The sequence below is a fragment of the Melospiza georgiana genome, chromosome Z (genome assembly GCF_028018845.1).
Source record: "Melospiza georgiana isolate bMelGeo1 chromosome Z, bMelGeo1.pri, whole genome shotgun sequence".
NCBI classification, from domain to species: Eukaryota; Metazoa; Chordata; class Aves; order Passeriformes; family Passerellidae; genus Melospiza; species Melospiza georgiana.
Window position 1 is genome coordinate 70614187 of NC_080465.1, and position 17374 is coordinate 70631560.

Consider the following 17374-nt stretch of genomic DNA (forward strand, 5'->3'; position numbering starts at 1 on the left):
AAATTTAGAACTCAGTTTAAGGAAAGCAGCTGTTTCATGGATGTATCTGATTTCAGTCTGTATAGTATCACTGCAGTCATACATTAAATAAAACACAGCTGGACAATGCTCCACCTATTTCACCACCCTCTATGCTAATTGTTTAGCACTAACATCTGTTGAAAACAAACTTTAGGAATAGTAAAATCATGAAAAAAAAAAAAAACTTTATTTTAAAATATTTTGCCCTGGGAGAAGTTTTGCTTACTTATGAAGGAAGACTCACATATATTCAATCAGGTTTTAATTATGAGATATATACCTAGAGCTGCAAGAAATCTGTTCACTGAAGCTGTCTTACAAAAAGTATGGTATTATTACAAATACTTATGGTTGGTTTAGTTCTGTACTTGCAGCCAAGATATGTTTTAGCTGTGCAATTTATATTCTCATTGATAATCATGAACACAAAAATTGTTAGACTTACAATCTTATTATGAATTCTCTAGAAATGCCATTCAAATATTTTCAGTTAAATTTAACAAGACTTACATTCTTTAGGAATTGAGTATAGTCTCTAGTGTATTATGGCCAATTATTTAAACTGTATCCCCACAGAACTGCACCTTTTAATGGATGTAATCATGAATCAACTGCTCTTTCTGTAGAGAAAAGGTTGTTCTTTTTCAAACCTCCTGAGTTACATGTATGTAATGTAATGTTACATACAAAAGCTATGCCTCAACTTATCTCCTGCAAACCTGTATGTTCCATGGCTCAGAAGCTACTTCTCACCTTTTTTGGTTTTAATTCACTTGTTCAAACTGTAATAGCTTTCCTTTTGCTCAGTATTTTAAAATGTGGGCGTCTTTGGCTTTTCTAATAAAATTAATTTAATGATCAAGAGCTGCACCAAAAAAAGCTGCAGTTTTCATTGCTTTCAGGAAATTCACAGCATAATCCTCCTGTTCATCTCCTTTCAAGAAATAGTGACCTACTACGAAGCACAGTGAGATACATTTGGAGGCAAAACTAGCTTCCTAATATACACATCAAGCACAACAGTCTTTTCATAATTTACAAATCCTATCAGACTCTAGACCACTGAAGTGTTCAGCTTGCTTGAGCAATGCATATACTACAGCATCTAAAAGCCATTTCTCTGATAAGCCAAACCACTCTGGAGTTCATTTCTTTTTAGATCAGAGTGTAGTATTTGTATTTTCCACTTTTTGCCTCTGCAAAAATAGGAAAAATTTCACTTAAGTAACAAAGCAAGATCAAGAAGGTTCTTTTATTTTTCTCCATTATTTTTTATTATTTCATCTTTATATTTCTGTAACATTATTCATGCTATATAAATATTAATAGCACTACAACAAAGTAATAAAGTCAATCATGTTGCTGTAATGCCTACTCTTCTAAAATTGTAATTTTGAAATTATTTCTGTAATTCTACTTTTAGTTTTCCAAATAATAAGCCAAAGAGAGATATATAATCCTTGTGGGATAAGCCTTTTTCCTTAACCATACACGAATCCAAAGTGAAATCCTTTAACCTATTTTCCTTGGGGCGTGACAGACTTCAAGATTTAGAATTGCCTTTCATCACTATATTAGATAGTGCAAACATTTAGATAGTTCTTAACTATAAACTGTTTATTACATAAGAGAGAAATGCACTTAGAAATACAGCAGGGCACATTTTATCTCAGCATATGATTGTCAGATTCTTTACTATGGCTGGCTTCAGGGTACAGATAGTGATGTACAGGCTAACCCAGACGTATACAAAAAGGAGTAATATATGAATCTGTTAATATTTGCTGCTGGCAAGCCTGTGTGTGATTTCCAGTTTCTGGAACAGAGATCTGGCACATATACATATGGAATGAAAGGCTGGAATATTATGGATATGGAAAACTTACCTTAAGTTTGAAAGGGGAATATAGTATATTTGGATATCCTTCATCTTGTATTTACACAAGAAATTTCCAGATGTAGCCAGACTGCCCTCTTCAAAGCATGAGGCATGTTACATACTTGGGGGAAACTGGAAGATTTCCCTGCTGTTTAGCTGTAGTAGTGATATTCAGCAAATTTAAGAACAGTCATTGTAAACTGTTTCTATTAAATATTGACATTTCACTGGAATATTTTTAATGCTGTGGAGATATCAATATAAACATTGAATTCTATACATAAAAAAATCATCCAAATAGACAAGTGAATATTCCATGGTGAACAAAAGAGGAATAAAACCTAGCTGGTGTGAAAAAAGCATAACTCTCTAAAGCTGTAATGGACAGGATGCCAAAGATACACAACGAACAGGTAGAAACTGTATCTAAAAAGGCATATGAAAAGTAAAGCTTTCTAGTGGACAGAAAGACATTTCAGAAATCAATTACTAAAAGCCATGTCTTTTGCATGCCAACATATCCAAAATGAATCCTGTAAATGTGCAAAGATTCAACAACCTCTTCCTAACACATGGGTATAAATCCCCTCAAAGGACCTTCCAATTAATGGGAAAGTATTTACAGCAAGTCTCAGATCTTACTAATGGTTTTGATTACTCTGTCTTGGCAGCATCAGCTGTAAAATCTGTCATTAACAGCAAAATAAAGTTTGCAAAAAAAAATTCCAAATAAGATTTGGACTTAGATTCCATTCCAAAAACAAAACAAAACAAAACAAAACAAAAAAAAACACCGACAACTTTTTCACATAAAAATTTTTCATTATCTAAATCTGTGTCCTTAGTTGTACAGTATTTTTTCAAAATGGCTTCAGCACGTGCGAAACTTTTCGTCTCTGAAAACTCTACCTTAAAACTTCCAACAGCACACCACAAAACTAAAGCTCACAGAAACCCTTTCAAAGCAAACCATCACTAAATATAGAAATGTATTTATCTTACATCTATAAATCATTCAATTATTTGGAAAATACTTTTAACATGACTATTTGTAATTAAAATGTACAGAGCTTAGAGCTGTTTAATTTCAGGGCATAATGAGACATTCCGCTTTACTTCCCCTTATATTTTGAGGATAGGGTGGCTTAAGGGCGTGTTGAAAACAAGTTATTGGGACCACCACTTGATAACACCACATTCAGGAATATTTATCTGGGCAGTATGTTATTACAGTGTTGAATTTCAATGTTATTGAGAATTTTAAGTTCTGCAAGTGCACTTTGAGCTTCAGCTAAGTAATTTAAACTCATCAAAATACATAAATTAATCTTGCAATTTAAAATCAGAGTAAGGTTTTAAAACAAGGAGAAAAGAAAGGACTAGCAAAGCAGTAATTCAGCTGTACCGTATCAAATAATCACTTTTCAGCTGAAGAACAGAGTTAAACCTACAGCTAAGTCTTTTATGAAACAAGAAAGTAAAAAAATATAGGTTAATCGCTCACTATAAAAGTATTTTCATGAACACTGAATCAATTTGCTTAATGAAAATTATGCTGAAAATCACAAAACACTGTATCTTTCCTGTTCAGATTTGCACTATATATAAAAAATAAACCTATTGCAGATGTAAAAGACAAACATATTACACAGGTATTTGTCCAAACTAATTCTTTACTACTTATAGTGCAGCCAGTAGATAGGTAAAAGTTTATAAAAACTACTCAAAGTTTATAACCAAATTTAACATAGCTATGGAAAAAAGAAGACAAGATTTTGAGAGCACAAGCTGTTTTCTCAAAGGTACTTAAAATACATGACCACTTCTCTTACAAAGTCTATCTCCCCAACATCCTTATTAATATCTTTGTATCACAGCTGCAATGTTTTACCATAAAATAGGTGATGTGTGAAACTGTGAAACATGATTCAGCCTGTCATACACAGAGAAGTTGTTTATGCAGTCCTGTGCTGAACACACCCAGGAAAAGCTGGAGGAAAAAATTCACATAACAGGTAGCCTCATCAGGTGGTTTGAAAGATTATGAAAGGCTAATTAAGTATAGTTCTTTTTCCCCCAAAAAAGTCTATTTGTAACTAATGAAAAACATCTCAAGGCAATCCTGCTTATCATGAAAAATGAGGGGAGATTTTCTGTTCATTGAAGAGATTTCAATTTTAACTCATAATATACTTCAAAAATGACTTCATTCTTTCCCTATCTCTATGAATGAGATACTCACATTCCTGGACAGAAATGTCACGCACAGAAAGGTTTAGTGATGGCAAGACACTCTGCATTTTGACACTAAAGACTAACTCTGTGGATCACTTTGTTCAGGAATATGTACTACTACAGGACTGCAAAAAGCTCTGAATAGGCAAGTGCAGGCAAGATGAAGAATTTGAACTCAGTTGAACTGCAGGTAAACCTAGTGCTTTTACTGCACTGCCCTGTGAACCAATAATTTTTGAGGCCCTGTCTTCTTTTGACCACTAATGCTCTTCAACTCTCCAGTGCCAGACACTTTTCTCCACGTCTCAGAACATTTGAATTGAGAGTGTTCTAATATGTTGTATTATAATTGACTATTTCACACTGTTGTTTCCACTATTCATTCAAAGTTTGAAGGAAGTTATTTTTTACGTCCTTTGAAGCTGTTATTTTAAGCCAAGTTGACAGTGTTCATAATATTTCAAATAGGCTGACGGATTGCTCTGCTAATGTGCACTGTAAATGCACATGTACATGAACCTTAAAGAAAAAACATGTACTGACAAAATAACATACGTGAGAAAATAACATAGATTTATGACAAAACAAAAAAATCCTCTGAGGCAGGTGATTATAATGGATCATGATCCTGCTGAGGAAGTTTGGAAAAAGGCAAGGCAGAGCTGGAATGCATTTGGCTAACTTCAGCATTAGCAAGTTACCAATGTCAGTATGAAGGAAGAAAAAAATCTTCCCCCAGAAGTTCCAAAAGTGTTTTTACTCACTGCATACAGCTGGGAGATTTGGAATCATACCAAAATAAGAATGGAAGTAAAAAACTGAATGAAACATTCATGGTGTTCATTACTAGTCAGAAGTGAGTTGATCACAAACCAAAATCCCTCCCTAGTCACAGCAACATAATTTAAATTTAAGGGGAAAAAAAAGCAGATACTGAGATGGTTCAAAAGTGGCTTTGAAAAAAACAAGTAACTGATGAAGCTAACTTACAACAAACAGCTACTTCGAATTCACAGAAGGATGGATAAAATATGACATAGAGATCTTGTCTTTCTCTAAATTAAAAATCAAAAATTATTTAAACACACCATTCTCTAAGTTCTACACTGTGGAACAGTGTAGAACACAGGTGATGTGTCTGTGGTGTGAAGCAGGGAATGAAAAAACCCTATACCAGCAGTCAGAAACTATGATTACAGTAGCAAAGGAGATTTGGGGGGTAGCTTCTGTCTTGCAAAGTGGTACAGTATGGCTTCCCACCAACACAGCCCAATTGTGCGTGCTTCTAATGAGTGCCCCTTTTGCTCTTGGAAAGGGCATCATCAGACCCTCTTTCCTACTGGGATATTCGTTTCTGCCCTTGGAACTGCTACTTCATACTTTAATAGGACAAGAGGCAATGGGCAGGAACTGATGCCCAGGAAGTTCCACCTGAAAATGAGGAGGAACTTTTTTACTGTGCAGTGCCCAAGCACTGGAACAGGTTGCTCAGAGAGGTTGTGGAGTGTCCCCCACTGGAGATATCCAAAAATGATCTGGACACAATCCTGTGCCATGGACTCTGGGATGATCCTGCTGGGACAGGCAGAGGGGTTGGACCATATGACCCACAGTGGTCTTTCCAACCTGACCCATCCTCTGATTCTGTGCTGCCCTGATGAGCCTTTTTCTGTGGAAAAGCAGGGACCTCACTGAAGCAAAAGAAACCTTCCCCTATAGTAGGTCTATGTTTGACAGTAGAGTTTGTACTCAAATCAAAAATAAATGCATCTAAAAATCTTCACAGATGACCAGGACAACAGGCACTATGGGTGTGTATCTAGTGTGAGCCGTAATATGTGGATGGACAATCCTCATGGATTTCATTTGTCCTGTTACTGTCATACCACTGAGCAGTGGTTCAGGCACTCAAGATCAGGGCTGAAATATCATTTACATTCTAGCACAAAGGCAAAATCAAATTCAGACAGTCACAACAGGCCTTTATTGGGTCAACTCTTCATGACACTATGGTCAAATAAGCAACAGTCAATTTTAAACACCTTGCTGAATCTCTCATTCCAGCTGCATATGGACCAAGCACACAGCATAAATAGTGATGCCAAAATCATCCCAAACTGATCAAGAATAAGAAAATAAGGCAGTTATTTTCTGCTTTCAAACATTAGTGAATTTTGCTAATGACTCAATAGAGCCTTGTCAAGATAAACACAAAGACTCTCTTAATTTTGACTTGAAAGCCAGGCGTACAGTAGCAGCAAAATCTGTATATATATATATGGCTCTACACTTGTTTTAACAGAACCAAATGACATCTGCTGGATGGGAATTACAGCTTTCTGTTCAAAAATCAGAAGTTAATATTGCTAAATATTGCTAATATACATTTCTTCAAGAAGTTTAACCCTCACGCCTCGATTCTCCATGGGAAAATTTACCCATTTTCTTGTGTCACATACAATTTGTACCCTAAGAACTGCAGAAGAATTGTATAAATTAGAATTTTTTTGTTTGCCTTTGCAAGTATCCCTGTATCCTGTCAGGACAGTGAGTGCTTTCACCATTCCACTGCAAGAGTCAGTCTCATCCTCTTCTTTCTAACTGTTGTGTTGAACACATGGTCCATTTGAAAACTTTTTTCTTAACCTTTCCCCAACCTCAAACATAAGATGAAGGCTTTTTCTAATTGTTTAAGCAAGATGCCTTTTGAAACACTTGATTCTAGCTATACATAGGGATCTCCAGAGGACACCAGCAGTCTTAGGTGAGAATACCAGTAAAAATCCAATTTACCTGTTCCTTTACCCAAAAATCTTGCATACTGCTTAGAGAAACCAACAAAGCAAAGACAAAAATTCTTTAGATGTTAAAAATACAAACCCAGGAACACCATGAACTTAACTTCCACTAGAAAATCACTTTAGTCTTGCCTTGTTATACAGGGGTCACCCATTGGAAATTGCATAAGATGCACAGGATATAGTCTTTAAATTACTCATAATCACCTTAAACTGCACTCAATCAGCATTGCAATATGTCATCTTACAGACACAGGAAAGTTCAAAAGGAAAAGCACATGAAAAAGCAGACTACCAAGAGTACTATTGTTAAAACTACACCAGAAAGCTTAATATTTCAATACTGTATATGTTAAAATAAACAACATACACAGGTGATGAAAGCCAGTCTCTGAAAAATTTATTATTCTGTTAGAACAAGTTTACACTTAGGATGAATTCTCAAGCTTCATGCCATTAGGAAGTTTTACTAGGTTTATAGTGGAAATAAAAACAGAAATAAAAATAGATTACAATCCCAAAATACAGGCTGTACTTTAAGTATTATCCACAGGCTTTCTTCTCCTTTTAAATCTATACATTTCCTCCTGCCTACAGCAATCAGATCTTTTTAAATCTTTGTAAAAAGCTGCTCAGATTGTCTGTTTTCCTTTTCAAAATCAAACATTTTGAAATATGAAGTTGAACAGACTGTAACCTGGACTAGTTCAGTTTTACTTCCACAAAGCCATCCTACTGGAGTTGTACAGAGATTTATGACATCAGTTTCACAATGCTGCTCTTCTTGCCTCATTTACTCTGTATTCTCATTTTGGCTTTAAAAAAAATTTGACTCTGTTTCCATTTTCTCCTCCAATTCATGCCATTGGTACTTATCCCACTGAATCTTCTTGCATAAGATGGGCATAAAGAGAAGATATGGATGATTTACTAGGATGATTATTTTTCAAAGCAGTAAGGCTTAGCCTGGTGAATTTGCACTTGACATTGCATAATTAAACTCTTGGAACTGGATTGGTTTGCAAGCTATACTACACAAACCAACAGAGAGCACTGAATGCTCTAAGCTTCAAATTATAAAGTAGTAGCAAGAATTATACTTGTCAGTTCAAGTCATAACTACTGGAAATGGATTGTTTAGTTCAAAATGAACAGAAATATTTCCTAATTTTGTTAAGTTTGAAATAGTTTTCATTCTAACTCTTTCTGACCACAATGCATTTACATAAATGGTTCCAATTTGCCTCAGTGCTAATTTTTACACATTAGACAATATAATAACGTTTGCCATTTAATGTGCAGCATTGGCCATATCCTCACCCACTTGGATGCTATTTTTCTCTACCTATTATATGGATTAAGGACTGCTTTCAGTATAAAGTTTTAGAGTTACTCCTCAATATATTCAATAAATCAAATAAATTATATAACAACAAAAAATTACAGCTTTTCTCACAAGCATTCCATCTTAAATGAATAATAATCTAGATACAGATATGTGGTCTTTTTTCCTTTTTTTTTTAAACACATATTGTCAAGAATTTTCCCAAACTTTGAACCTAGTAGCAGCACACTTAATGATCAGTTGTGGAAAAGCAGAAGAAATATTAAGTCACGCCTAAAAATTATTGGGTTTTCAGGAGAGGAGAGAAGGGGAGGGGAGAGGAGGGGAGAGGGAGAGGGAGAGGGAGAGGGAGAGGGAGAGGGAGAGGGAGAGGGAGAGGGAGAGGGAGAGGGAGAGGGAGAGGGAGAGGGAGAGGGAGAGGGAGAGGGAGAGGGAGAGGGAGAGGGAGAGGAGATAAATAAAAATATGGAAGTACCAAAATTGATTTTATCTGCTTCAACATTTACACTCAAAATAACAGAGGCATATATTGTTATCAAATACTGGACTTACACTCATATTCCTGTCCCAGATCTGGATAGAGCCATCTTGACAGCCAGCTGCAATAAGCTTCCCATCTCTACTGTATGTGCAAGTTGTCGGAATCACCCGTTTACCTTGAACTGATCGTGGCTTAAATACACTTTTGTGCTTTTTTTCATTGTTAACATCCCAAGTCCTCACAGTTCTGAAAAAATAGTTGAAATAAACAGCTGTTTTAGATAATGTTAATATATATAGAATAATTCTTCTTGTGATAAAACCAAACACCTTTTTCAGCACAGATGGCATATAATATTGTTCAATTTAAGCTGTAATGGCAAAATAGCATTTAAGCCATGAGGACAACTTTTCAGATAAAAAACATCATGTTCACTAAGCACAAAAATCCAAAACCAAAACACTTTTCCCCAAAACTCTCATGTAAGTAAGTACATCAATGATTTGGAATTTGTAAGATAACAAAAAGTTAACACACAGGTACTACATCATCTCCACTGTCACTGGAAGTCAAGAGGAGGAAGTATTCAGTCCTCTACAAAGAATTAATACTTCAGGAAATAGGCATGAATGCTTATACAAATTCATAACTTAAACAGATTTCTTAACTATTCAGACATAACAACAACTGAATATTCTGCTTTTAACTGGTTGGTTATTCTTCACACTATACTTCTAAAAGGCATTTTAAACATTAATTGTAATATTATTGTAGTTCTCTTCCACTAATCCTGAAGGTGTTAAGATTTCTGTAACAAAAATGTTCTTCAAATATTTTAGAAAGACTAATTTATTGTTTTTTTCAGGTTGAGATTTTCCCACATTATTAGCAAAACAAATACATCCTTTCTCTTTTTAATGGAAAAAGAGTATCTGCCTGGATCTTCACTGTTCCTTAGATACAGAAAAACATCCAAATGAGAGAGAACTAAAACACTAGATACAGGTGGACCCTTTAAACTGTCTTAGATACAAATGTTTTCTGTCCATTTAATAGGTTGAGGTCTTTCCATATAAAAATTCAAACCTCTTCTGGCATCTAATGCAGAGAAGAGTTTCAGAATTTGGCAAAGGAAGGAAGATCATTCATTTAGAAAGAAAAAGTCTCAAAGTTCTCAAGACAACCTCATTTGTTTAGACTATACAAACATTGCCTATGATCCAACAGCACATAATTCACTGGTCTCTAGCAAGGCAAATACAACTTTAACAGAGGCTGCCATTTCTCCAGAATGAGACAAGATACCACAGAACAACATTAGGAACTTCCATCAGAGCTACAGGACCAGACAGGCCACAGAGCTGACATATAAATAATCCTAGAATAAAATGGACATGAAAATGAGCTAGAAATACCTCAGAGATGTTAGAATCAACTGCATGTTTAATGACAGTAATGAGGAATCAGTAACTGTAAGTTAGATTGAATAAGTAGAATTAATCTTGAGTTTTCCATAAGAAAGTCAAGGTTAGTTTCATTTTTAAAAGTCTTCAAATCTCTTATGTGTAAGGCTTCACTGCTGTATTTGGAGCTCTAGCACGAGACATTCAAGTGTTCTGACAATTAGTTTGGATTTGAGATTTTGGCAGGTTTGTGGTTTGATGGTTTTAACTATTATTTTTATTTTAAATTACACACTATATTGCAATTATGATTAGGTTTATTAGAAGATCTTCAGATGTTGCTTTCATCCTCAATCATTATATGATTCTGACATTCCTTTTTCATCATCTTGTGTGGTCAATAGCCATCTCAGCCTCCTGCCTTTCATTCACACTTTCTCCCACTGTGTTACTTGCTCAAAACTTGAGTCTTTTTCATTCCCCTTCCTTCATAATAGTCAATCCCTCCAAAATCTCATTTGAATGTTCTGCACCTTCAGCTTCTCTTCTTCCTTCAGGGATGACCATTTCCTACTGAACAGCTCTGTCCTCTCTTACAGTGCAAGTTCACAAGGTCTGCCTTGGCACACCCCTTCTCAGGTGGTGAACCTGAGAAGGGGTGACACAGTTATGTGCAGGGAACTTCAGAGCCCTTTCATTCCAAATGCCTCACAGCATCTCAGATATAGTTCCAGAAACAATCTCTTGAGAATCCTTTACCATCCTAATTCTTTATTTCTGCTGGCATGGAATGACTTTTTTAAACCCTGCAGTTTCCTGTTTTTAGGGCTCAATGTCCTGTCAAAACCTGGCTACACTAAGAACATATTCAAACCTTTTTATGATTTTACATTTCCACTGTAAAGGAAGAAGAAGCACTTGTATACTCTCATTCCTTATAAAACATTAAAAGAAGTATGAGCCCCAAATCAGCTGTAATATCAGCAGGTCAGCTGAAAAATCCAAGTTCTCTGAATTGCTGCTCCCACTGCAGACAGTTGGCCATATTCCCACACATATGAGTTACATGCTATGTCAAAAATGCCCACATAGCCTACAGTATATATTTAATCTTCCCTCAATGTTTTCTTAATGTCCCCACACTGAGCATGTTTTTGCCGTTGTCTTGCTGCTACTGTATTTAATGAAAAAAAATTTATACTAAAGCAAATATCTTGTAAGAAACCACCTATACATTATTTGTAACCACAGTTACAAATTTGTCAGTCACTCCCAGAGAGCCTTAATTCTTGAGCAAAGACTGAGTTCTTTAATAAAAAAGTTAAAATATCTTATTTCAGATAAGATCTTTTAAGTCTTTTTCTTCATTATGGAAATAAGTCCTATTTTAAAATGGACATTAAATTGCAAACATATCTTATAATACTATGTGCAAAATTTCAGCTTAGCATGGTTTCTGACTGAATCACCACCAACTAAAACACCAGGAGTCATCTGTAAACTATGTATGTGTTTTATATTTTCCTTCAGACCAATGAGAAACTAGAAGCAGGGATCACTGAAGGACCTTGGGGACATACTTTCACTGGAAAGAAAGCAGGTTTAGGCTGAACATTGGGAAGAATTTCTTTACAGGAAGAGTCATTAGACACTGGAATGGGCTGCCCATGGAGGTGGTAGAGTCACATCCTTGGAAGTGTTTGAGGAAAAACTGCACATAGCACTAAGTTAAAGGGAAGACTGCACATGGCACTGAGTGTCGTGGTCTGGTTGACCATGGTGGGTCACAGGCTGGAATGAATCCCAAAGCCTTTTTCAACCTAATTGATTCTTTGGCTGTATATGCCCAGCCATGGCACTCACAGCCCAGAGAGTCAAAAATGTCCTGGGCTGCACCCAGAGCGCCGTGGGCAGCAGGGGAAAGAGGGGATTCTGCCCCTCTGCTCTGCTCTGACCCACCTGGAGCACTGCATGCAGCATAAAAAGGACAGGGACCTGTTGAAGCAAATCCAGAGGAGGCAACAAAGAGCATCAGGAGGCTGGAGCACAACTCTTATGAGGACAGGATGAGAATTGGGTTTGCTCAGACAGGAAAAAAAAAGGCTCTTGGGAGACCAAAAGCAACTGCAAGTACTAAAATGGGGCTTGTAAAAGAGACAGAAAGTGATTTTTACACAAGCAGATTGTGACAGCAAAAGGGGGAACAGTTTAAACTAAAGGAGGAGAGATTTAGGATCAATTTTAGGAACAAATCCTTTACTGCGACAATGTGAGGCTCTGGCACAGATTGCTCAGAGAAGTTGCAGATGTCACATCCCCAGAAATCTTCAAGACCTGGCTGGACAAGGATCTGAGCAATCTGGTCTAGTGGGTGGCATCCCTGACCCTGGCTGGAAGAGGGGGGACTGTGGAATTAGATGACCTCTAACATTTGTTCCAACCCAGCCTGTTCTGTGGTACTGTGACAAACATCTAACTCCTCCCATTCTAGCCAGAAGGAAAGGAGATAAAAAGGAAAAGAAGCAAAGAAACCCAAATAATTTACCTTCAGGTAATATTGTCTTTAAATTGGCAATTATGACAAAAATATATGGCCTGGTTCCATATATTCTCTTCCCTTCTGACCCTCAATCATCATACCACATAACAGTCAACTCAGGGTACATTATGTAATTATGACTCTGGGGTTTTTTTTCTGGAATATTTTGTACCATTTAATGATTTCCTCTTCCTCACACAAAATGAAAAAATAAATGAGATTGCATTACAGAAGTTCTATTTTCACTTCCTAAGTCCTCTGAGCTCAGTCTGTTGTTTGTGTTAAAATGAATAAAAAAGTTTTACCCCTGCATTAATCAGATAATTTCCAGAGTACTCATCTTGTTAAAAAACCCTTCTTCCTAAGAGTATCTCCTCAGGAGTAAAAAAGTGGGAGATGAAGCAATAACACTGTTTTGTGCTCTATGTTGCAGCACTTAGCAGAAGTATAACATTAATATTAATCTATTGATATTGATTCATCTATTGATAACTATGATATTTTTGAACTCCAGTGAAAACAAAAGAAAAACATTTCCTGAATGAGTCTTTTTTCCACCTGAAAGCAAACTGTTTAATGAAAATTTGTTTTTTAGTAAAAACTAGACAGAGGGATTTTTAAAAAACACTATACTTCTAACATATACTGTTGTTTCCTCATTACATCAAGTTTTAATATATTCATCCCATCAACATTTATGATTTCTCTTTCATAAATTCCTTTTCAATTCAAATATCCATGAAGAAGGCTTCACATACACATGTTTAAATTTAACCTCTTAAATTATGGATTCCACATCTGCAAAACAGATTTTGCAAAAGTTATTTTGTAAAGTTCTTCTATTTGCCAAGAGCAATTCAAAGCAACTTAGAAAAGGAGGGGAATGTTCTTTTGGAAAGGTAATGTGGGTATTTTCGTGACCACTGAGAAGTTAAAGAACACACAGTAAACAACTAATTTAATTACTGAGGTTCAAGGGGAGGTTTTGGCAGGATTTTCCTCCCAAAAATATTTTTTCTCTCTTTTTCCCCTTTTTTCTTAAGTTCTTGTGATGTTATTACTAAGTTAAAATTTCTAATAAAATTAATTATTGGCAATGCTGCTGCATTACGCAAATTATTATAGCTATGTAGTTGCATTTCCCAGGCTGCAAGCACAGAAAATTTCTCTGTCATGAGTCAGCTAGACACTGCCCTAAAACAATCTGTTGAAATTCAAGAAATGAACAAATGTTAACTTCAAAAGCCAGACCTGCCAAATTCCAGTAAGCTTTTTTGTCTGTCCCATCTCCTCTGTTTCTACTGGACTGGAAAACTCTATTGCACAATGTTGAATGTTATTGGTATTTAATATGTTAAGTCGTCTCTGCATAATGAAGTCTACTCTTATCACTTGAAATACAAAAGAAGCAAAGAGTAGGTTATTGTTAAAACGTATTGTCAAAAGTACAGAACAGGCTTAATGTTGTACATCTAATAACTTAATTATAGTGTTCACCTTTGCAATGTATTATAGTGCCTACCTGTGTAATACAAGGTGACAAAACTTAACATACTTCAAAATCATCATACAAATATGGTGGCAGTGGAATTGATCATGCCACCATACATGTACAAGATGACCAAGTCATCTGTGGTAGAAAATGCATTTTTAAACTGTTAAATTAGGAGTCTTTATAAACAAAAAAGCAACTGATCTTACAATAAGGGTTTCTTTAAACCTCTTTTATCACATAAAACAAATATATGTACATGGGAATGGAATTAAGAAACTTATTAATACAGTGGAAAATTGCCTAAAGTAGAATATGTAAAGAGGTTGGTTCAGAAATAGCTGCAAAGTTCTGTTAAGATGTACTTCATGCGTATGGAAGTGCATCATTATGTCAGCAAGAAAACTTTCATTATTGTGTTCTCTTTGTCCTCTTTAAGTTATAGTCTTCTTCTGCTGAGCACATAGGACCCAAGGAAGGGTGAGTCACCTGCTAGACAATGAAAAAATTTGTACACATAAATGGATGGAGAAATCCAGAGAAACTTTCCATTCTTGTTTGGCAGAAAAACTTGTAAATAAGATACCTACTTCCAGCATTTGAACAGAATTAAAATAATTTGAACCAGAATACAAGGAAAGTCACATCCAACATATGTAAAATCATAATTACAGAAGGAACTGCCAAAAATATGTAGACAACTTAGTAATTTATCACAGCTCTACTTTTCTGTCACTTAAAGAAACTCAAAATGTAAAAAGTAGAGAAACATTTAACAGAGTAAAAAAAAAATGTATGCGATACACAGCAAAGGAGCTAAGCAAGTATGAAACCAATTTTTCTATATTTTCAAATTAAACTGGTAGCTTTTTTTGACAGGAGAAATTACCATCATTTGTACGCACAAAGTACAAAAGTAAAAAGTACATCATTTCTATGCACAAGAGCAGCTGAATCTTAATTACCGGGGTGGAGTAAATTAAAACCTAATAACAATGAATGGGAACTGCTCCCATTCTCCAGTGTGAAGGAACCAAAAAGCAACCAGCTCAAAATTAAAATGACACATAAGCATGTCTGAGAGAGCATGGAGAGAAGGTGTTCTGAATTATTAAACAAAAATCCTGCTGGTGGCCAATATATGCAACATTTGAGGAAAATTAAATTAGAAAAGGAGACAGAGAAGAACTGGAGGAATGATAGCTCAGCTAAGAAATCAGAAGCAATGGAGTGCTGTGCAGCATGTTCATGGGAGGAAAACGGCAGCAGCAAATACTAGTGAGTTATGACCTACAATCCCTTCTGACTGAGAACACAGTCATTCAGACACAAAGGGTGACCCACAAATACATCTGTGTGACGCTTTAGAGGTTACACTGTAAAGACACAGTAGAATACCTATTGACAGACCCTCTTACTTACGGCATAAAGAGTCTGTTTTTAATGAAATCAAAGACCACAAGCTTTCGGGACAGAGTAATTTTTGCTTTTTCCCAGATTAAATCACTGGGCCAGACTAATAATACAAAAAGGCACTCTTGAGGTTAAAGTTTCAAGAGTAGAAACAAATTTCCTAGAAACAATTAAGCAAATAACATAACACAAGTCTTTGACTTTGTTTTTACTCATCAGACCCTGTATATAAAGTGGTATCATATTTGCATATGGATTACTTATCTATTTCATCTGTTCCCTTCTACATACCTCTCCAAAGTGATGGAAAATACATCATTTGGAATTTTGCACAATTTCTTTTTAAAGTAGTTCATTCAAAACCTGAAGATTCCCTCAAAGTATCTACAGATCAGTTCATCAAAATGACCAATTCCAAAATTCAGTCATCCTCAAAGATTACAGCAGACATATTTTGCATGTCATATTGGCAGAAAGGAGTGACAAAATACTACACAGTAAAAACCCAATTCTACATTTTAAATGTTGCCATTTCTCAACTATCACCAACAGCTGTTAAGTCAAAGATTAAGAAAGAGCATCAAGTCACACAAACGGAAATATCTCAGAATGATCTTAAAAAAATTCCAAGATTCTGCTCTGTGATGTCTTCCACCTTCACCGTGAATTTCCCACTAAAATACCAAAGTAAAATTCAGATAAATACCTTGCTATACCAGCCTTCAAAGATTCCGAATGCTTTAATTCAAAGTAAGTTTCATCTGGGACTTAAAAGTTTCACAAGATTTTTTTTTTCTTTATAAAGTTTCTAAGATAGCCACAATTTGCTTTGAATGTAATTGCTACCTTGGAAGATAGTATAATATATTAATACACAAATCATATCTAGGCAAAGGTCAAGATCAAAAGGAAAGTAAAAGATGGAAATTTTTCAATAAAAACAAAAGAACAACAATACTACATGTCTATTCCATTAACAGTTAATAGTAAGTTCCGATGCAGTTACTAATGTTCAAGAGAACTTTCCTCATATCAAAATAAATACTCTGAAAATAAATATAACAAAAGGTTTTGTGGAAGAAACTTTATAACCTCAGACAAAAACACAAAAATAGCTATTATGGGAAAGAACACACAAGCAGAATGAAAGGCTCAGAAGGAATAATAAAAAGTGAAAAGTAAACCACTTGTGTAAAACTAAAAGAAAACCAAAGATGACTGTTGGACAGAAAGCAGTACTTCAGAGTATGCAGGACTGTGAACCAGTAAGAATCCTCACTTCTAAGCAAGGAAGATTAATATTCAACATACATTATATATTCGGGGCTTCTTAGAATACAGAAAAATAGAAGAAATCTAAAAGCATTGATTATGTTCTGAAGACAAGGCAATTGTTAGGGGATGAGGTGGAAATGGGACAAACATCCCTTCCCCATCTCACCAAATCAAACCAACAGCTTCAAGAACTTATGCACAAGAATTAAATCCATGGTAAGGAAAATACGTTATTGAGAGGACATTTTGAGAGGACTTAAAGAGAGTCAAATTCTGTAGAAGATGAATTGGAGGCAAATGACTGAGGTATTAAAAAACAAACAAAACTCCAAAAAGACCGCCAAATTAAAAAAACCCAGTCTAAAAACCAACACACAAACATGCTCCAGAGGGCTGTTTAAAATCCCAAAAGAGTGACACAGAAAAAGATCCTTCCAGCCTAAGAAAACGGTCTCCAGGAGAAGTCAAAGGCATATTCATACTGAAAACAAAG

At 35.5% G+C, this 17374-nt stretch overlaps 1 protein-coding gene across 1 annotated transcript in view; it reads right to left on the reverse strand.

Moving 5' to 3' along the window:
* The window catches only part of WDR70 (WD repeat domain 70), a 122836-nt gene that overhangs the window by 44930 nt on the left and 60532 nt on the right, over positions 1-17374 (reverse strand). Inside the window, exon 10 of the mRNA XM_058043715.1 lies at positions 8831-9005. Coding sequence (XP_057899698.1) covers positions 8831-9005 — 175 coding nt within the window. The remainder of the gene's footprint in view (positions 1-8830; positions 9006-17374) is intronic.